We start from the raw sequence: 22049 nt of genomic DNA on the forward strand, positions 1-22049 counted from the left end.
GTAAATAATTCCTTATAATTCATGTTTAAACAGGATCAAAGAATCTAAAGATGCCATCCACACCTTGTGTAAAAGGACTCTTAACTTTAATCAAATTAAGGTTGTGTACAGTTCTATCTGGCCTTTGAGGTGCTGATGAAATGAGCTCATTTCACTGGTAGTTCAGTTTGCCTCTTGTTAATAAACCAAAAATGATTGCATAGTGTGATATATTCAGTTGTGTAGTAACATAATAGCATAGATTTAAGTTCCAAGAGCTAATATTTAATACCTGGTTTCTGTTTTGGAAGTAAAATATATTGGGCCTCATATTCTCGCTCCCCCTATCTCTCAGGTAGCCTTTGATGAAAGCTTGTATTTTGCTACCATCTTTATAATTGAACATCATCATGCCTATAAACGCCTTAATTAGCTAGAAGATGTGGTATCTGCTGTTGATTAGTTAAATCACAAAAAGAAACATATTTTTAGAATTATTTATAGTGGTTTTACAACCTGTGAATATAGTTGTGTTTTAGAGTAATATCTCTCTTCATATGAGTAGAGGCAGGCCCATATAGGGCAGGGGTAGCCAGGCTTTGGAGGGCTAAACTGGCCAGGGAACCCCACCAGGAACTGGCTGCTTTTTTATTTTGAGTTTATAACTTTATTCTAACAGGACTCCTGCCCCAGGCCTCAGACAAGCTCTGCAGGCGCCTGAGCAGAGGGATTGTCATGGGGTCTAACAGAATATTCTGTATGTGTTGGCCTTTAGCCAGAATGAGAGCCTAGTGTGTGTTCTATTCCCTCTGCCCCCAGTCCCCTCTCTCAATCTAGCAGTGGTCAGGTGTTTAAATGAGTTCAGACCAAATTCTTGGCCAGACCTGAATGAGCAAATGGAAAGCAAACTACCTGACCAATGGAAAGCAAACAGAGCAACCTTTCTGGGTAGTGGATGATGCAATGTGTAAACGTAATTTACAAGGACAAGGAGGGCGGTATTGGCCCTTATTGGCAATCCCTCTGCATGGAGCTCCACTCATGCAAACCCAGTTGGTGCCCATGGTGTCTTCTTTGTTTAAATAATAATAATCAAAAGATTCTGCACAAAGGAACTACCACCAGATGAATTCTATAGCTATGTGGATAGGTAATTGATTTTTTGTTATGATGGGAACTGATCTACCTCAGGAGTATCATGTTTTTATTGTATATTTTTTGAAAAATATTTTTTTAGCTGGAGGGTGAAATCACTTGCCCATATACTTTGATGTAAAGTATGTCAGGTATAAACATGGAATGGCTCTAATTGTTTTCTTAATTAACTGAATTTGTATGGCTGGATGTGGAAATGTAAATATATGTGCATTTTTTCATTTAGATAAACTACAAAATTCTTTCATAGGTTATATGTACATGGGATTATATTTTAGAAAATATGATTTATTACAAAATCTATACAAATATTTAAAAGCCATGTGTTGTTTTTAAATGAATCAATGCCATGTTAGTAGTATACAGAAGGACCAGATTCTTCATGAACAGTGTTGGGTGGCTTGGATGGCAGTGTTGGGTGGGACCAAAGGCAAAAACTGGTGGAACAGCAGATATAGCTCTTATCTTTGTTTGGAAGGCTAAATTTCTGCCAAGCAAAAGTCAGAGATACCTACATACGCACACAAACACACACTTCTATCCTCCATGCAGGCAAGCAAGAGGCATTGACATTGTTCAAGTCAAGCAAAAGCAGTTGAGAATGGCATGGTGCAGCACTGGCGAGGAGTGTGACTTACAGAAAGTTCCAAGGGCCAAACAGAGAGATTTGGCCCCCAGACCTGAGGTTCCCTGCTTCTGGCCTAAAGGAATGTGTGTGCGCACATAGAAGGGAGTGTACCTGTGGAAGACATAACATCCTTCATGAAAAACCACACATTTGTTTAAGAATATTTAAATTCTGTCTTACTAGTTGAAAACCACCCATAAAGGAAAAAACAACTTTTAAATGCTAAGGAGACTTTGATATGAAATGCTGGTTAGTGCTCTAGAAGAAAAATGGTGCAATTGGGTTGGATCTAAAGGTTCCATTTTGACTGAAGAAGTTTTCCAGTGGGGGGGTGGGAGCTTTGGATCCATCCCACTGGGCAGATGCAAGCTCCTAGTTACGCCTAAATTGCTCCTTGTATAGTAATAATAATTATTTATTAAATTTGTATACCACCCTAGGCCCACACGTCTCAGGCCAGAAGAGCTAAATGTGGCACTTAGGGAAACTGTAGTGTGTGTTTACATTCTGCAGTCCAGCCTAGAATCTCACATCAGTCTCATAATGAGAAACTGAGGCCTTTCTCCAGGTTCCCTCCTAAGAGAAGTTAGGTGGGTGGTAACAAGGGAGAGGGTCTTCAGTAGTGGGTCCATATTTATGGAATGCGCTTCCCAGTAAATGTTCCTTTGTTAACATCTTTTTGACACCAGATAAGGGCTTGCCTTTTGATATTGACCAATGTGAAACTTTCTTTGAAATTCTTTTCAGAATATAAGTGTTTCTTATTAAACATTTGTATCCAAAATAGTTTTAGCTAACAGTTACTTTAGCTAAGATTTATTTTTCAGGAGTTTATTTCTAGATGGAAAAATACTCAGGAAAGAATACTCAGATAGGGAAAGTGGAACAAAAATGATACAATCAATATTGGAATACAAAAATTGAGTGAAAAGCTAAGCTGTCTTTTTTTTTTACTCTCCAACAAAAGAGTAACATTTGACCAGACAGATACGTTTCTCAAAGGATAGTCAGTGTTGTTTGTTCAGTTTTTAAAAATAAATTGAATGGGAGAACTTTGGGCCAGAAGAGGGGTGGAGATTTAAAGCTATAGTAAATTAATTTTTAAACAAATAGTACTTAATGCTGTAACTAATCTGCAAAGCTCCTTTTTCATATTTAATTTAACACAGACCACTTCTTTATTTCATGCCTTTTCATTAATTTAGGAAAAAACCTAGGAAATTGATGTTGACTGTGTACACAGACACTCTGCTATTATTGTGATTATCTATACTGCACTTAAAATCAGAATTATTATTATTATTATTATTATTATTTTAAAAATCAGCTTAAAGTAATGTTGTGAATCCTGAAGGGACTGATTCAGTAGAAACTCATGTGAGCAGAAGTGGGAGAAGCTGTTTTCACTAATTCCCACTACCTTCCACACTGTTTGAGAAGGTTCCCTAACCTTCTTTGTTCAAGAAGGTTAGGGGACCTTCTCAAAGAGTGTGGAAGATTAGTGGGAATTAGTGAAAATTGTTGGTAGGAAGGAAAAATCAGTGTCTCCTCCTTCCCTCCCCCCTCCTAGTGGGAGTGTCATGAAAATTGCTCTACTCTTAGGAATGTAAGATCCAATCCAAAGTGTAATAATAATGCCTCCACTTGACTTTTCCTATACATCCTAATCACCAATCCCAATATTTCAGCATATTTAAATGTAAACCCTTTTTTATTTTAAATGCAATATCTAAATTTTCCAGATCACCCAGTAGAGGTAGCTGTCTTGACTCAAAAGGAAAAATACAAAAATCAGGGAACCTTTATTGGGTCACCCAAAATGTTACAAAATGGTAAACAACCTTTGGTGTTCTACAGAACTCTTCATCACGTTAGATGTTTTAAAAAAGAGGTGCATGGAGGAAAGAGGGAGGGAGGTTTGGCTGAACTGTTGCTTGGTTCTTTTTCCATCCTTAGATGAAACACCCAGGTTTCTTCTTAGGTGGAGAACAGGCTTAAAGAAACTAGGTAGCCCTTTACATTAATAGGGATATAGATTTATCTCAGCTGGTGTGTGAGATAAAAAGATGGTCAACAGAACAATAGATTTACCAAGCTGTTTGAGGGAATGTTTCCTCAGAGAATAAATCCTTATAATCAGATATATAAAATCCTCTTCCTCTAGTTTTTGTATGTTTAAATTTGGTGTTTTCCATTTCACACAAAAGGTTTTAGCAGTATTGGCCATTAAGAAAAACTCCATATCATGGCCGTACCTTTATTGTTATAAAATTGGCTGCTTTATTTTCAGAGATGGGGACTCTGCTGTTAGTATTTTTCCTTCCAAGGAAGCTACAGTGCAATATGATACCTGCATGGCATCTAAAAAGGACCTCATCTGAACGTCTGCTTCCTCTCACACTCCACCTTAAGATTCTTACCAGATGTACTTGAATGGATTGAATACCAACCAGAAAACAATATATTTCTTTCCCTTTTGCCTTGCTTTTTTTTTTACCATTTAACTTGATGAAGGATTCTATAAAACTCAAAATCTTGCATTCTGTATTCTATTTTGTGACTTTTGGGTAGGCCTAATAGAGGTATAGCCCTAATATAGATTATTGGAATTCTTTCAAGTTTGCTTTCTCCGGCAAGATTTTCATGGTAAATTGGAACTGGTCTAAATTTTGTTTGTGCATTCAGTTTCATTGTGTTGCTTTTTGGAAGTCTTTCTAAAATACACAATCAAAAGAGGTGCAAGTTCATGTACCTTATGCTATGGTCTGGTAACATTTAAAATAGTGTTTGAATAAATGTGGTTATGAGAACTTGCTTGCAAAACCAGAAGGATTTTGTTCTTAGCTGAACTCTCAGTTGAGAAATTTACTGGATTTCACATTGGCTATAGTATTTAAGGAACTTCAAGACAACCAAAAAGCTTTGTTTTAAAAATTGAACTGATTTAAATGGGGTCTCCCTCTGCGATTTATAAAATGTAGCTTAAAAATTTAGGAGTATTCATTTTCCATACACTCTAATCTTTTCAGAGAATATAGATGTAGAAGCACGCCTGTCAGAACTCTGTGAAGAAATAAAGGTATTTTTTCTCTGATCCATGTAAATCTTAAATCACAGCTTGCTTGCTTGCTTGCTTGCTTTCATTTCAGGGTTTTTTCAGATGTTAGATACTGTTTTAAATAGCTAACTGTGGTTCTAAAGAATTAATTTTTATTTGCATTATTTCGTAGATATGTGGATATGAGTACTCTGGTTGACATACTTTGCATAATGAGCTTTTGACAGAGTATTTCTACAAAGGCTCCTATGCAAGCTCGGCAGTCATGTGATAAGAAAAGAGGTCTTCTTACAAACTAAACTAGTTAAAAAGGCTAAGAGTAGGAACAAGTAGTTCTTATGGTGGAAGGAAATAAGCACTGTTTGGGGCTTATAGTACTGTATGTAAATACTGTAATTCATAAATGATATGGAAGTATGAGGAGTGAGACAGATGACACCAAATTCTGTAGGATAGTGAAAAATCCAAATTGCTACAAAATGCCATGTGAGTAAGCCAGTACAGTATAAACTGATGCACTTTGGGGCAAAAGCTACCTTATGTACGTATATGTACAGTGATAAGATTGAACCTGTGGTGGCTATCCAGGAGACCAAGGGGTAGATTGTAAGCAACTCAATGCAGAAATCAATAGCAGCTATGGAAAAGGCAAATCACATTCTAAGGATTATAAAGAAAATAACTGAAAATAAAAGGGCCAGTATAAACACATTTATATACCAGAGGCTTTGAAGTTCTAAAGTTTGAATACAGACTGTAGTGCCATTTCTAAGCTTAAGGTTGATTACCAATTATTAAACAGTCAATGCCATTACTCAAAGGAAGGCAAACGGATAGATGACTTTGAATCCCTTTCCATTTTTAAAAATTTAAAATGCTTTTAATCTTTAAATATGCTTTTAAGAAGGAGAAGAATTTTTTATATGACTTTCTCAAAGTACTAGAGTTTCTACTTCTAAGAATACAAGCTTGTTTGTTTTCTCTGTTGGTGCAGAAAATGGAGAATCCTGATGAACTGGCAGAACTTATAAACATGCATCTTGCACAGCTCTGTTCACTTCTGATGGCTTTATGGGGACAATTTCTCGAAGCCGTTAACTTCCAAGAGGATATCACTGCATTGCTAGCACGAGAGCATCATACAATGCGTGTATGTATTCATTCTGTCGTGATACAACTTTTAAGCACAGGAGTGTGTCATCCACGAAACTAATTTCTAAAACAATGTGGCTGGTTTAGCTCTTAAAACTAGGGGTCTTTCTGTCCAAAAAACAGCTATAGTGTGTGAGATGGAGGGCCGCTGTGCTGCCCTCCCAGCTGTGCTGCTGCTGCTTGCTGGGGCAGGCATCCAATGCCCGCCTCAGCACCTCCTTACTGTGGCCTTTCATGGCAACCAGCTGTGCCACCAGTACTGGGAGGGTGGTGCAGCAGTGGTGCCCCACCTCATGCACCAAACAACCCTGAAGGTTATAACAGTGCAGTTCAGTACATGTCTACTCTGAAGTAAGTCCCACTGAGTTCAGTGAAGCAATAAGTAATTCCTGGGAAGGCAACATTCACGTAGGAAGGAGCAACACCACTGGTCCTGAGAATGTGAGTCTTTCATATTCGTAGATAATAGGTAAACCCTTCATATTTGTATTACCAGAGTGACATGGGAAGAAAGCGCAGGGAGGCACTTGCATGCTGCTTCCAGTAAACGTGAATTGGCTCAGATTTGTAGTACCCAGACAACACTTTCAAGGGTATTATAGGGATGTCTCACTAATTGCTGTGGAAAACTGATTCCTTGGCTTGGAGGACATCCTATTGAGGAAGTAGGAAGCAATCCTTTGGAAAAGACTTGGGTAACGAATGGGATATCCATTAAGTGTGTGGAAGGGCCATCTGAGCATTAGAGACCTAGATACATGAGTTTGTGATAGGTATGACATGTCTGCAACCTTATTCCTCAATATTAGTCCTCTTAAATGAGCTGTTAGAATGGGCATAGTGTACACCAATGACACGAGAAAACGTAGTTGAACATTCATGGAAGCCAAATTCATATTAGTAGGTGGAAAGAGTGTGTCATTCAGTTGGACAAGTCTGAGAACCTTTTGAGTTGTTGAAACACTTTGAATGTTCCCTTTTTACTTGTTTCTACATGGGGATAACCTGAGACACAGTCTGCGTGCACAGCATACATTTAAGCACATTATTCCTCCAATAATCCTAGAGACTGTATCTTAAGGGTGCTGAGAATTGTAGCTCTGCGAGAGAGAAACTACAATTCCTAGGATTCTTTGGAGGAAGTGCTTTAAATGTATGGTGTGTATGCAACCACAATGTAATTCTGCTTAACTATAAAAAAAACACCAGATTGCAACATATTTCTCATTAAAATATACAACCACTTAAATGGATTAAAAAATGAGTTATTATTTTGAAAGGTTTGCTGCAATACTTGACCCAGCTTAATTTGCTATTTCATGCCAATGTTTTTTTGTGAATGTGCGTGTTTTAAAGTTTATGGAACATGCACTTTTACTGTGACTTAATAGTATAGATGTGTTATATGTGTGTGGTTTTTTATAAGAAAAGAGAGTGATGAAAGTTTATTTCAGTGTGAACCTTTCGTTTTATTACTTTGAAACATTTTAGGTACGTAGGTTTTCTGAAGCTTTTTTTTGCCTTGAACATCCAAGGGAAGCAGCGCTTGCATACCAAGAGCTACAGTAAGTACCTTTAAATTGAAAATATTAAGCCATAGCTCACTAAGCTTATTTTGTTACAAAGTTAATTAAAACTTAATGTTGGATATTGTGGGTTGTAGTCAACTAGCTTTCACTCAGAGTAGACCCACTGAAATTAATGCAACTAAGCTGACCATTAATTTCAGTGCATGTACCGTTGAGTAAAAGCTAGTTGACTACAACCCACAATATCCTACATTAAGTTTATTTCAGTGGAAGTTTTTATGAGCAGAGCAGGCAATTTTTCACCAGTTCATTCTTTCTCCTGTAGCCCCCCTACTCCCCAAAAAAATCCTATTCCAAAGGGTTGTGGGACCTCCAGAATAGTGTAGCAGGTAGTATGCTGGGCTACAGGTGCAAGGAGGAATTGGCAAAAAATTTCTTAGCCCCCCCCCCTTCATTCAGAGAAATCTTTTCTGGATCAGAGAAGCCTCTATAAATGGAAGAATAGCATTTAGATTGGGAGAAAAGGAAATAACTATTAACCTGCAGTGGAAGAAGAGATCCTCAGCTGTGTTGAGCCTCTTATCAGCTTCCCAGGCCATGGATATACATAACAGAAATCGCATGCCTGCTGGTGAGACAGAGTCTCCCTTCCCTAGTTCCAATCCTACCCAGATCCTATATACAGGGCATTGGCAGAGCTGTACCAATTTTAGGATTTGGCAACGTCTGCTCTGTTTCCTTTCCTTTTTGTCTGTCTCTGGCTGGAATGGATTTTTTTTTAAGAAAAAAGAAAAAAATCGGTAGGAAGAGAGTGAGATCAGAAGCATCTAGAAGGTTGCTCCTGTAATGTTTCCCAGCAGCAACAGAGAGTCCAGCCTTGCACTCTTCACTGACTCACTGGAGAATTCATTGGAGACACGTTGGAGTGACTTCAGCAGGAGGAAGTCCTCAACCTGGGCTTGGTTAGTAGAGCAAACACTGCCTGTGGCAGTGGCTCTGTCTCTTTGTCAGCACTTGGCCCAGCTTCTGGGCAAGGCCCTGAGTGTAGTGGGAGAGATCCCATCAACCGGGCCATCGCAGAATCTGGCAAGGACAAGTCTGGTGAATATGGGACATAGGACTGCTTACCACGGGTTGCCTCCTTTTTCCTCATCCCCTTCCCCATCATGGATCCAGTTTTGGCACTGGATTTTTTATTATCTCTTAGTATGCATGAGTTGGTGTTAAGAAGCCCACTAGAAGCAGAAGCTAAAAACAAGGGTAGAGAAGAAAGGGGTTAATAATCCAATGTGTTTTGCAAGAATCCAAACCAATGGTGGGAAACTATTTGATAGCAGCTCAGCCTTCTTTTCAAACCCTAGACCTGGGGAGGAGAAAAGCTGGGAATCTTCCTGCTTTTCCCTCCCCATGCATGAATCTTGCTGCCATTCTGGCTTCTGAAAAATGATGTTTCAAGCACCAGAAGTCTTGCATGCAATGCAGGGTGCAGAGATCTTCAGGAGATGTTCTATTTTTGTTTGTTTTTATGTTGTACATCATGTGGATTTTTTAAAAAGCATTAAGCTATTTATATTTTAAATAATACATTCTTATGGCTGTATGTATTAAAAAAAACTTGCACCTGACACTTTCCCCAAACATGTGAGGTGTGAGATGGCCTTTCATATACATTAGCATGGGGAATCAGTCACCATCAAGATGTTGCCAGACTGAAGCTCCCATTATCCCTAACCGTTGACCATACTGGCACTAATGGGAATTGGAGTCCAAACACTTTCTGGAGTGGGACAGGTTCTTCATTGATACAGGCCAGTTGAATCTTAATGTTGGCCAGTTCTGCCAGTGGAACTATATTCAGACTGTAGCACTGAATGGCTGAGAGGATTTTATTGATTCAGCCTCTAGCACACACAAAAAAGCCTAAGAATTTGAAGTGTTTCCAAACGTAAGAGTGGTCGTTCTTCAGACATGAACAGTTTTCATTGACCAATGTAAAACACTTTTATCCACAAATGTTCTCCTTTTATTATTCCATGGATCCTAGGCCTTTTTACCTACTGTCATGTAACTTCCTATATATCCAATATATCCTTCATTTTTACTACACATTTATAGCCCTGCTTTGCAATTAGAACAGTGCCTGGATGGCACTGGTCCAAACTGCTATCACTTCTGCTGGTAAATACATAAAGGTTTTTCTTTAATCAAATCTAATTTAGGTGTACTGAATGTAATTTGCATTATTAAGACTTGACCTTCCATTAGTGTTCATGTTTTAATTGTACCTTATTAAAATGCAGTTGTATTTTCAGTTACAGCTTATTGTCGATGTTTACTTTTTTTACAAATATTTTAACATAAGATTGTATCTTTCAGTGCGCAAAGTTACCTTCAGATGTGTACTGCCATAAAAAGCACCTCCTTCTGTAGTTCTCTGCCGCCTCTCCCTACTGAATGCAGTGAATTAGATGGTGATCTGAACTCCTTGCCTATAATCTTTGAAGATCGGTATCTAGATTCTGTTACTGAAGGTAAATCATTGGGTTTTGTCTGGGGGGGGGGGATTGAAATAAAAGTTTAGAAATTTTCTGTCCCGAAAAAAATATGAGCATGGTGCCCTCCAGATGTTGTGTAATTCCAGCTCCCATCAGCCAGCCGGCATGGCCAATGGACAAGGATGATAGTCCTACAACATATTGATGGCATCATGTTGGCTACCCTTGCTTTTACACATTGAAACATACTATAGCCAGAATCTTAAGGGTGTGTGCACTGAAGCTTTTGTGGCTTCCATTTCTCGCTGCCAGTCCTTTTGCTGCATTGGGGGCCTAACCCGATATTTGAGAGAATCTTCTCAGGTTGTATATGGTACTATATGGTACAACAGTTACAAGGGAAGTCTCAAAAAAGCCTATTGCAAATGTGAAAAGTTCACCACCTTCCCCTAGAACTCAGCATATTTAAATACTAATTAATATTTAAAAATGCATAAATTGTCTGCTTTATTTATTGGTTGATGAGAGTCTGGAGAATGGCCATAGCTTAGTAGTATAGCACATGTTTTATATGCAAAAGTTCCCAGGTTTAGTCCCTGGTACCTGCAGGTAGAGCTGGGAAATCACTGCGCTACCAGTCAGTGTAGACAATAATGGTCTGATTCAATATAATGTGGTTTCCTATTTATCTAGAGATAAATGAATGCTCTTGAAACACATTCTTCACTTGCTCATATTTTAAATCTATAAACTGCAAATTAGTAAAAGTTTCAGGTGTATAATAAGTTAACATTGTCTTGCCTTTTTATTTTAAATAAGAGATGGATGTACCCTGGCTGACAGCTCATCAGAAGTCTGACTCCAAGAAGCCAGATAAACCAGATTCTGAAGAAAGTCTTATGGCTAGCCCGGATTTGAAAAACAGACCTTCAGTTGCCTCCCATGCTTGGCACTCAGAAAGTGAAAAACAATTCACAAAGTCTGCAAAAGTGCAATGTCAAGAGGCAAACAAATCCAAAGTTAAGGTTACTAAATTGATGAAAACAATGAAACCTGAAAATCCCAAAAAATTAGTAAAACAAAACTCTAAGGACTCTGTAGTCCTCGTAGGCTACAAATGCTTGAAAAGTGCAGTACCTGAGGACATCTCAAAGTGCTTTGAAGGTATGCCTTCATTGGACCAGAAAGAAGGGCTGGATTCTGCAGTTGGAGGCCATGCTTCCGATGCGAAGAACTTAATGAGGCAAATCAGCCAGAAAGAGTTTAGAAGTTTACCATGTAGAACTGAACAAAGAACTGCCAAACTGGAAGGGAATGAGGAAAGCCACCCCAGTTCTATCATCTCTCATTCTGCAAATTCAATTCTTTTGGGTAAATCTGATACCCTCCAAGCAGGCATTGGGGGTACTCATGGGGGCAGCAGCTTGACCCCCAGAAATACTGTTGAAGACTCTTTTGGTTCACCGGGGGTTACAAAAATAGAAGTAAAACCATATTGTAGGAATATTTGTGGAGGAGATAAAGTTTTTGTTCGTATTGGATTACAGACAGAAGGCTCACGTAGAGAGAATTTGCAGGAGCCCACCTTTGAAAGTTCAGAATGCGAAAGAAAACCTAAATCAGAAGAACCACAGCTTGAAAAGGAAGTTGCACAAGAAACAAACTTCCAGCATACTGAGGATTCCTTCACAAGGGTTGGCACCAACCTGCCCATTCAATCTACAAAAGAAACTTCAGTTGCAGTTTTAGGTGGAGACGTACTTAAGTTACCTGATGTTAGTATTACCTATGCATCATCTAGGTTTTCGGATTCTGGTGTAGAAAGTGAACCTAGTTCTTTTGCAATGCATCCAAGTACAGATGTGGCTCTTGAAACTCCTCAAGGGCAAAGTGCATGCAACAATGAAAGAAGATTTCCTCAACTATTGCTTAAACCAGATAATAATATTAAAAACCCAGTAGAGAGTCATTGCACTGAAAGTACGAGTGCTGTTAGTGAAATACAGTCCTCCCTGACATCAATAAACTCTCTGCCTTCTGATGATGATCTGTCCCCTGATGAAAACTCAAAGATATCCGATGTACCTGAATGCCAATTAAGTGATAGCAAAACTGTTTTAGACCTGGGAGCAATTGAGTTGACAACATGTGATGACAGTGAAGAAGCAAAGGTTTTGCCACAGCAGTATGTAGGGTATTCAGGCAACGAAACGACATTTCTGCCTTCCTCATCCTCAGATAAAAAATGTCCACTACAACTTGATGAAAGTACATCTGAGGATGTGAACTCTCACAACCTGCAACTGAATATTGGTGCAATTTGTAATGATTCCCAAAGACTTGATAAAAACTTGCACAGTGTGGAAAAAGCAAGTGAAATTCCTTCAGGGGTTGTTTATCTGGGCAAGTCCTGTGTTGTTTCGGGTTCAGTGTCTAGTTATCCAGAGGGCAGTGTGAAGCAACCAAGCGAAAGAAAATGTAGTGATTCTTTAGAGCAAAAACAACTGTCTGATCAGTTGTCAGCTGCAAAAGATGAAAATCTCACAAGCACGAACATCGTATCCTCGGAAGGAGGTAATGATATGCTGAAGCAAGGACTTGTAGAAAATTACTTTGGCAATCAAAGCAGTACAGATATTTCCAAAATACATTCTGCTGACAATAGCAGTACAGTTAGCCCTCAAAGGGGAACAATCTGTTCCATTTCAACAGAAGAGGAGGAGGAAGAGGAGGAGCAAGATCAAGACATGGTTGAAAATGGTTATTTTGAGGAAGCAGATGATAGCAATTTGTATGGAGCCACAAATGATGCTGAGGAGGATCTTGACCTATCATTTGTGGGACCTTTTATAACAGAAATATTGAATAGTGATTTTTTTGAGGAGGCAACAGACGTGGCTCCACTGTGTGCTCCAGGTAGTTTGGCTGCTCCCACTGCATTGAAAGGCTATCCGTGTGGTGTGTTATGGTCTTCGAAAGACAAATCGAATGCAGTTCTCAAGCAGCCCTGCAGCATGTCCTGCAGTACAGCTTCTTCTGTCTCCTGGTATGAGTATTCTCCCAAGCCACAAAAGCTAGCGTAAGTGCTATGGTTTAAAACAATTGTTTTTAAAACCCAGTTTAAAAGGAAAATATACAAACTTCATTTGCATTTTATTTTTTGGGTTTGGTTGCTGTTTGCTACTGTTTTCTTCATTTTGCACCTAGAATTCCAGGTTATTTCCACATTAAAATATATGAAAGTTTTGAGGTATGTGATCCACCCGTGAAGGAAGATTATTTTGAACAGAGTTGAATTGAGCGGACTTGCTGCTAGAATGAAAGTATAATCCACCTTAGATATGTTCTTGACCTTTGTTTCATCACGAAATTTTAAAAAAAGCTCTAGCAGCACACTATACATATGCACCGCAGCTTGCAATTCTGTATGGGAGGAAGATTCCAACTAATACCAATAGCAAGTACATGGGGTGGTCCAATTCTGCTTGGGACCATGGTAGGGGCAAAAGGTTAAAGCCCCCATCTTGCCATGACACAGATGCAATCCAGCTTCCCTGGTGCTGGCTATTTCCCACCCCCGCCCCCCGGTGCTGGCTATTTTTTTTGTTTTCTAAAACCCAACTGTGCAGTGCCAAACCATGTTACAACCTTCACAACTCGTTTGGCCCCCAGCTTCAGCGTTTTCAGTATGGGGTCCATTTCTGCAGAGATGGTTTGCTGGGTGTTGCTTTTGGTCGTGAATTGCATCCTGATTGCTAAATAAGACATGAATTGGAGCATCAGGAATTACTTTTAAATTCTAAGCAGCTTATTAAAGTCTCAATCTCCTGGGTTTTTCTGCAAGTGACATAGTTGTCACAGCATAGCACAATACCAATGCAACATGGTCACATGAAATGCTGCAAACCAAGATGGTTGTGCAAAGGTCTGCAGCCTTGTGCAGGTATTGATCTTTGCTGAATGTGACAGAGATATTGCCTGTGCTGCTTCTGGAATAGAAACGGCAGCTAGAGGATTCAAATTGAAGGTGGTATGGAGATTATCGCCTTTTTAAAGCATTTTTGCCACGAGGAATTATCTGTCACTAATGCTGTGAACTGCTGCGAGTGGTATGGTGTTGTAACTAATTGATTTTTCAGCATAGCAAATGGGATTGCAGTACCTTGCAAAGGCCTAGGCTGTAGCTATATTGCAAAAGCCATATTTTGGGTGGGGAATGTGTTGGCCTTAAGTAATTTGGTGAGCACATACTCTCAAGGATTTCTGATCAGAGATACTGGAATTGCAGTGGGCTATAATTTTAAATATAGATGAACGGCAAGTTAAACAAATCAGATGAATGTAACGTACTTGCATTTACCAAACTGAGTTAAATAAAATCTGCTTGTTTTAGATTCCTTCATGCTAAAGAGGAACTGAAACTACTTCAGCTCCCTGGATTTATGTATAGTGATGTTCCCAGACTGGCATCTTCAGTACCTTATTTCAGCACAGAAGAGGAGGAAAGTTCAGATGATGGCATTCATCTCATAGTTTGTGTGCATGGCCTAGATGGTATGTTCTAGCAGCTGATAATGGATTAGAAAATACTTTAGGTTTCCGATAAAGTTTTGGTTTAGATGGAGAATTTGCAGTAAACCAGAAGTAGCCAATGTGATGCCAGCTGTTTGGGCTACAGCTCACATCATTCCATATAACCAATGGTCAGGGATGATGGGAATTGTAGTCCACCACATCTGGAGGGGTACCACATTGGTTACCCCTGCTTTATTTAAATAATACTGAAGAAAAACAGGTTTATTTAAGCATAGATATGCTATCTGTATCTCCTGGCCTCAGCAGGTAGCATTTATAGCTTTGTAGGCCCAGTGTCAAGAGAACTATGTTCTTAACAAATCTTTGTGAAGGTCACTGTTGCAAGATACTATTAAACCTAGGTGATTTGTACATTTAGGAATAATGAAAACATGCTTTTAAAAGTTATTTTTTAAAAATCCCCTTTATGCCACAGGCTATCAGTGGCAGTCTTTGGGCTCTCACATTTCAGTGGTGCCCTATGTAATGCTAAAATTTGCTTTCCCACATCTCTCACACACCATTCTACAACATTATTGTAGCTCAGTGCGACCACATGGAAAGCATTTAGCACAGCATGTTAAAACTAAAAGATTTTTTCTTAATTGAATTTGATAACATTTTGAGAAGGCTTTTCCTACTACTCTCTGATCAGGCGTAATTGAAAATGAGAAATGCAATGGGGAAAAGGAAGGAATTCACTTATTAATAAGAAATCACACAAGAATGATTTCACATGCAATTTAATATGCCTATTGAGTGACTTAATATTTTAAATGGAAGAGGTTTAGAACCAGGCTCTGGCGACTAATGGAGTTGTCAACTTTTACTGGCTTTTGCTGCTTCTCTACCTGTAACAAATGGTTAGTTGAGTAACATAAGCAGGGGTCATCTTGTTTCTCAGGCTCCACAATCACACCATCTGATTTCTGCACATGGTATGCTTGTTAAAGGTGAGGGTTTTCAGTCAATTGGCAAGCTTAACCCTTAAAAGTTGCAACAGGGAGTGGGGGGTGGGAGGAAATTTAGCAAATAAAGCACAGTCTCACAGTTGCTCCAAAGTGTCCCTCCTTTTTCCTGAAAGCTGTCCTGTGCCTTCAAAAGCTGCCCATCAGAAATCCAGCTGCTGTGCACCTTAAATATATCACCATGCCCCAAAAATGCTTTTCAAACAGTTTTGACTTAACTCCTGTCATTCCTTCTTTCCATCTCATTTACACCTAACTTCTAATGTCGTGACGTATTTGAAATGTAAACTCTGGTCTGTGAGGATCTTGTCTAGTAACAAGAAGGTTCTAAACTCCCAGGTGCTAAGACTGGTCAGAAACTGTTGACTTCTTAATATAAAAACGAAAAGTATATTGCACAACTCAAGGGTAAAAGCACATACAGTGGTACCTTGGTTTAAGAACAGCTTAGTTTATGAACAACTTGGATTAAGAACGCTGCAAACCTGGAAGTAGGTATTTTGGTTTGTGAACTTTGCCTTGGAAGCAGAACATGTTCCACTTCCTTTTGAGTGTAAATTGAGTCCCCCGCTGCTATGGGAAAGCATGCCTTGGTTTAAGAATGCTTTGGTTTAGGAAGGGACTTCACGAACAGATTAAGTTCATAAACCAAGGTACCACTGTACTAGACATTCCTGTTAACCTAAAACAAGCAGCAGATTTCCTGAAACATTCAGTACAAATGGCAGGATCTTTCTGGAAAAACAACCCAGTACAGTCAATGGAAGAAAAATGCACAGAACTTGTTAACATGGTGGAATCTCTCCACTTTTAACTTTTAACTCATTCAAAACAAGCCATTTCTTACCCTTTTTAACCCAAATTTGGCACAGACCATCCTCACACTGCCAAAATTGAAAGTAATCAGTTGAGCCATTATTCTAATATAACCCATCAAACCTACTTCCCACTATATTCTATATTTGGAAGCAAAAACAATGTTTATATTGCAGTTAGCAGATCTTTGATTTTAGTGCAAGTCTCAAACCAAAAGAATACAATTGGCACTTGTACAATGTTACGCATAAACATTTTAACTTAACATTTTTTGAAACTAGGCATTTCAAACACCTGATCTTCACTTCTTTATTTTAGGTAATAGTGCAGACTTAAGACTAGTAAAGACTTACATTGAACTTGGCCTTCCTGGAAGCCGTATAGATTTTCTGATGTCTGAGAGAAATCAGGTATTTGCAAGTGCTGAAATGATTTATTGTTATTATTTCTAATGCAACACCCTATGGTTAGTTCATATAGACTGATTTATATCTAATTACTAATCTCTTCGTAGGTTGCAAAGTTAACCTTGCAGCTGCCGCTACAATCCTGTACCTTTGAGTCCATCTCAATTAACTCAGTGGGACTTACTTATGAGTAGGCATGCATAAGATTGTACCATAGAAATAACTCTGTTTTTACTCTTCACAGAACATTCTGTGGTGTTCTGCTAGAGTTCTCTCACTGTATGCTAATAAGTGAAAATTTCATTGTGCTTGAGTGGTTTTGCTGTTAAAAGCTGTAGAACAGGCTTCCTCAACCTCGGCCCTCCAGATGTTTTGAGACTACAGTTCCCATCATCCCTGACCACTGGTCCTGCTAGCTAGGGATCATGGGAGTAGTAGGCCAAAAACATCTGGAGGGCCGAGGTTGAGGAAGCCTGCTGTAGAATCTGGAATTTTATTTTATAAAGCATACTTTGCTGTTGCACATAGTCATACTTCTAAGATATTTTGCCTTAGTCTTGAAAACAGAGCCTCTTAAGGAAATAGTATAGTATAGTTTTACCTTTGTATATGAAACTTGGCTGTTTTGAGACATTTAAAGCAAACTATCCTCTATGAGAAAACTATCCTCTGCACAAAAAGTAGCTCCCCCTCCAAAAAAATAATATTTCTTTCATGGGATTACTCTTTATTATCTTTGATAGTTCTTGTATGTGATGTCAGAGCAAATGACTAAAAATTTGTTTTATCGCGAAATGACTTCATTTAGAACACTGAACTTTTCCCCCACAGAATGATACATTTGCTGATTTTGATTCAATGACAGATCGCCTTCTGGATGAAATAATACAGTACATTCAAATTTACAGCCTAACAATTTCAAAAATCAGGTAATTGATCCATTTTGTGTTTTATTAGTTTTTCCAGAAAAGCCAACTGCAACTTGTAGCCATGATCTTGGGTTTTAAGTAAAGCACACATTTTGAAGAAACTACTAAGCTATATCTCCTCACACTTGATTCACGTATTACAGTTTTTTGTACATAAATTTAAGAATCGGAACGTATACTGTTACATTCATGCACATATCTCTTTTATAAATTGGAAAGCTGTGATTGCTCGTTTCCATGAGCAGAACTGAAAAAATCTGCTCCAGTGAAGAAGGACAACTCAGGATCTGAGCCATTGTTTTAAAATGCCCCAAAAGCAGGAAACTTGCTGCAGCAGCTCTGGGAGATTTAGATGTCAACGTCCTAAAATAAGTACTGAAGTGAGTCAGTGAAACCCGGGCCATATAATACCATAATGCCATTATATAAATTTATGGTGATGCCATACTGAGAGAGTTCTAGTCACATGTCAAAAAGGATAATACTGCTGAAAAAAGGGCAACTAAAATAATCAGAAGTGTTGGAGCACCTATCCTTCAAAGAAAAAGCTTATTGTACTTCAATCTTTGTCAAGGGGTTTAGGATTAAGTGAGATATGTGGTAGAGTTCTGTTGTTACAAGAGGCGATGGAAATTTGAGGGAAATGTCCTGGTCCTTCGACCAATGGAGTCACTTAATGAAGTTTTTTGATAGTGGGTTCAGGAGACAGAATTGCACCTCATAATACTGAAATTCACTATCGCATGAAATAGGTGTCTAATCTTTTTTTTAAAAAAAGAATTCAGAGAAATTCATTGAAAATAGGTCTCTCACTCTCTTTAATATCAAATTCAAGTGGTGAGTCCTGACAGAAATGGAGCCAAAATGGGGCCGCTGAGAAATAAAAGAGAGGTATCAACATGCTTGAGGGAATCAAGAGGTTTGCAGGAGTGCAAAATATTTTGTTAAAAAAAATAATAAGAGGAGAAAAAACAACTAAATGAGAACACACTCAGCCATCATCATGTAATATTAAGTGTCAGAAAATAAACCAAAAACTGAGGTCTGGGCATGGAATGGAAATCATGAACCAAGGTATGGCTGGGACCCTAAACAAGAGCACCCTTGCTTAAAATGTGAGGGTACAGGTCAAAATCATTGTTTTATGTCCCATCTGCAAGTGGCTATTAGCCCTGATAGCTAATAATAGTACAGTACAGGCATTTACTTCTTAGATCAATAGAGGCAAATTACATTATTTCCTAACCTCACTGTATTAACTCTCAAGTTTTCAGGGGAGAAATCACAACAAGGAAAAGATGAAAAGGGTTCTTAGTACTTTGAAATGTGGGTACAAATTTATGGGGAAATGGGTAACAATAATAGATGAAATTCTGAACAAGAATAAGGAAAACATTTTGCCTAGGAACCAACACAGTCTGTTTGTGTTAACATCCAAGGAAATCATTACAAACTGCTATATCAATGGTACCGTATTTTTCACCCTATAGGACGCACCGTCCCATAAGGCGCACCTATTTTTTTGGGGGGGGAATAAAGGGGGGAAATTATTTCCCCCCCAGGCGCGGGGCTGCGGCGGGGGAGGCCCAAGCTTCCCCCGACCCCAGCCCCCAAACAGGCAGCTCTCTGCAAGCTGTGGGTCCCGCTGGCTCCCGCTGCTTGCTGAGAGGTCCGCGAAGCCTGGGCGCGCTGATCTCAGCGCGCGCAGGCTTCAGCATGCAGGCAACTCTCCACAAGCAGCGGGAGCGCTCCCGCTGCTTGCAGAGAGGTCCGCGAAGCCTGGGCATATGACTCCACACGGAACGAGTAAAAATTTCAGTGACCAAAAGTGTTTGAGACACGAACGCTTAAAGGCAGATATGGAACATATCTGGCGGACCTGTTGAATAATTAAAATCTTCTGGAGAGAGGTTATAAAGATAGTATCATTGATAAAATGTTACGCATTGTCATTGGACCCCCTAATAATTTTGTTAAGGTATTTAGATCCACAAATAAACCCCAAAGAGTTAAGATAGTAATAGTAGCCTGCTTGAATGGTTGTTGCACAAAAATGGAAAAATAGGTGACACTACCAGCAGTGAAAGAATGGTTTACAAAAACTGGGAAGGTAGCCACAGTGAACAAGCTAATGGAATTGATCAGATTGAGAGAAGGAAGACAAGAAAGATAAATTCAGAATAAATTGAATCCTCTTACTGAATTTATGACGAATAAGTATAGCATAAATGTGGGTGAATATAATAGTTTTTCTATGCAGTAAAATATTAAGTATAGCAAATATAATGTAAGTATTTATTATATGTATGTGTTTTTGCTGTCTTATGTTATTAGTGTGTGTGTGTGTATTTATATATTACTGAGATATAATAAAGTTTATGGCAACCCATCTTAACTGTTCCTCTTAAGATTCCTCTGTATTGCAGCTACAAAGGAATGCGGCCAGATTTCAATGCTGTTTGCATCTGTAATTTTACCTGCCTTCACATGATGTCAGGTGATTGGCAGGTGCCATGGCTTAGCCAAAATGGCCTTGAGAACCCAATGGGGTGATGGGCTTAATAAGGCCTGCAGGCTGGATTCTCCTTACCACCGATTTAGAGGCATCTGCAGGAAATGTGTATTTTTTGTTGCTATTTGTAGGTCATTGTTTGCACCAGTTTTCATTTGCAAACTTTTTTTTTTAAAAAAATCACCCTCTCCCCCCCCCTTCCTGTCTTCTAGTTTTATTGGGCATTCGTTGGGTAACCTAATAATCCGTTCAGTGCTCACAAGACCTAGGTTTAGATTTTACCTCAGCAAACTTTACACCTTCCTGTCTCTTTCTGGACCACATCTTGGTACACTCTACAACAGCAGTGCTCTTGTTAATACAGGTAAAATAGTTTGTTTCATGTTGAAAAGTCAATGGATGTTTGTGTGAATACATATGTTATGCCTGCCCCCCCCTCTCTCATGGAAATGAATGGGGAAGACAGGGTGAAATGCATCTTCTACAAGCACCTGGATGTTTGGGATTTTAAAAAGGAACTTGGCAGTTAATTTTCCGAGAAGTTTTAAATTTAAGCTCTTGGTATAAATTTAGCGGTTGGCGTTCATTGGTGATCTACAGGGTATAAGAACAAGAATCTTACTAGATACGCAGGCATTGTTAATTTCAGAAATTAAAGTTCTTAAATGGAGTTGTTTAGCCCAGAGAACTATTTCAGTCCAAAAATGAAATGTTAATAAATTAGTGTTCTGACATGTCAATCAAAATTTCCTTTCTGTAATTGAAACGCCAACTCTACATAAGCAAGACTGTTCAGCGTATATGGGTATAGAATCTGAATCTAGATAGAGCAGCCAGGATTAAACAATGATAGATGGCCTTCCCTTCTGTATATTGATGGGAAGGGTAGATATAATGCTCCTTGCTTTCTTTTCTTAAAACAGGTCTCATGGATATGAGAAGGGTTGTGCGTACACACACACACACACACACACACACACAAAACAAACACACTCTCCTTTCTCCAAATGATCGGAAGTGTGAATATTTTCATTTTCCATTTTAAACCCTGCATAGTAAATTCTCTTATAGATATGCCTCACTTTATAAATATTCTAAAATATTTTTAGAAGTCAACAAACTGAATATTTTGAGATGTATAAGGGAACCAAAATAATCCTGCAGGTCCAATGCAGGAATTTTTGTGTGTATGTATGTTTCTGTTTATGAAATTCCTTTAGCACCTTTCAGCTAATTCTTCCAGTGGACTGCTGTGTACACTGATTAAAAGGATGTGAATTGTGAAATGCATAGAACATCCTTGTGATGATGTATGGAATGAAAATAAATTGGAGGCTAGGTTACTAGTAACATATTACATTAAGTATTTGAGTAAATATTGTTATGATTCTGCTGTATAAACTAACATGTACTTTATATAAATATACAGGTCTCTGGTTTATGCAGAAGTGGAAAAAGTCAGGGTCTTTATTGCAGTTGACCTGTCGAGATCATTCAGACCCCCGGCAAACTTTCTTGTACAAACTTAGTAAAAAGGCAGGTAAGCAATATCGAAATCTTTAAGAATATTTTGTTGCTTTTAATTAGTAATGTACTTTGAATTATACATTAGTGTGATAACTTGAAACAACTTGGATAGTCATGACCATAAAAATGCTTTTTTCTTGTACCTATGCAGTCACTGATTTTCAGTTAAACATTTGTTCTAAAGTTTGCCTATGTCTTCTAATAATGAGGTGTTATACCAGTCCTTTAATGCAGTAGTTTATGGCACTGATAGAAAGCTTGGAATTTCAAGTAGAAGAAAGTTCGTTTACATACAACACCTGTTTATGTTGTACCCCCC

The 22049-nt window shown here is 38.6% G+C and overlaps 1 protein-coding gene across 5 annotated transcripts in view; it reads left to right on the plus strand.

Moving 5' to 3' along the window:
* FAM135A (family with sequence similarity 135 member A) overlaps window positions 1-22049 on the plus strand; it is a 50471-nt gene that overhangs the window by 26116 nt on the left and 2306 nt on the right. For all 5 annotated transcript variants that reach the window (XM_053381232.1, XM_053381231.1, XM_053381235.1 and 2 more), the window contains 10 exons: window positions 4792-4841; window positions 5815-5970; window positions 7464-7537; window positions 9878-10032; window positions 10816-13075; window positions 14390-14550; window positions 16674-16765; window positions 17594-17691; window positions 20416-20567; window positions 21633-21743. In XM_053381232.1, coding sequence (XP_053237207.1) covers window positions 4792-4841; window positions 5815-5970; window positions 7464-7537; window positions 9878-10032; window positions 10816-13075; window positions 14390-14550; window positions 16674-16765; window positions 17594-17691; window positions 20416-20567; window positions 21633-21743 — 3309 coding nt within the window. The remainder of the gene's footprint in view (window positions 1-4791; window positions 4842-5814; window positions 5971-7463; window positions 7538-9877; window positions 10033-10815; window positions 13076-14389; window positions 14551-16673; window positions 16766-17593; window positions 17692-20415; window positions 20568-21632; window positions 21744-22049) is intronic.

The sequence above is a fragment of the Podarcis raffonei genome, chromosome 3 (assembly GCF_027172205.1).
Source record: "Podarcis raffonei isolate rPodRaf1 chromosome 3, rPodRaf1.pri, whole genome shotgun sequence".
NCBI classification, from domain to species: domain Eukaryota; kingdom Metazoa; phylum Chordata; class Lepidosauria; order Squamata; family Lacertidae; genus Podarcis; species Podarcis raffonei.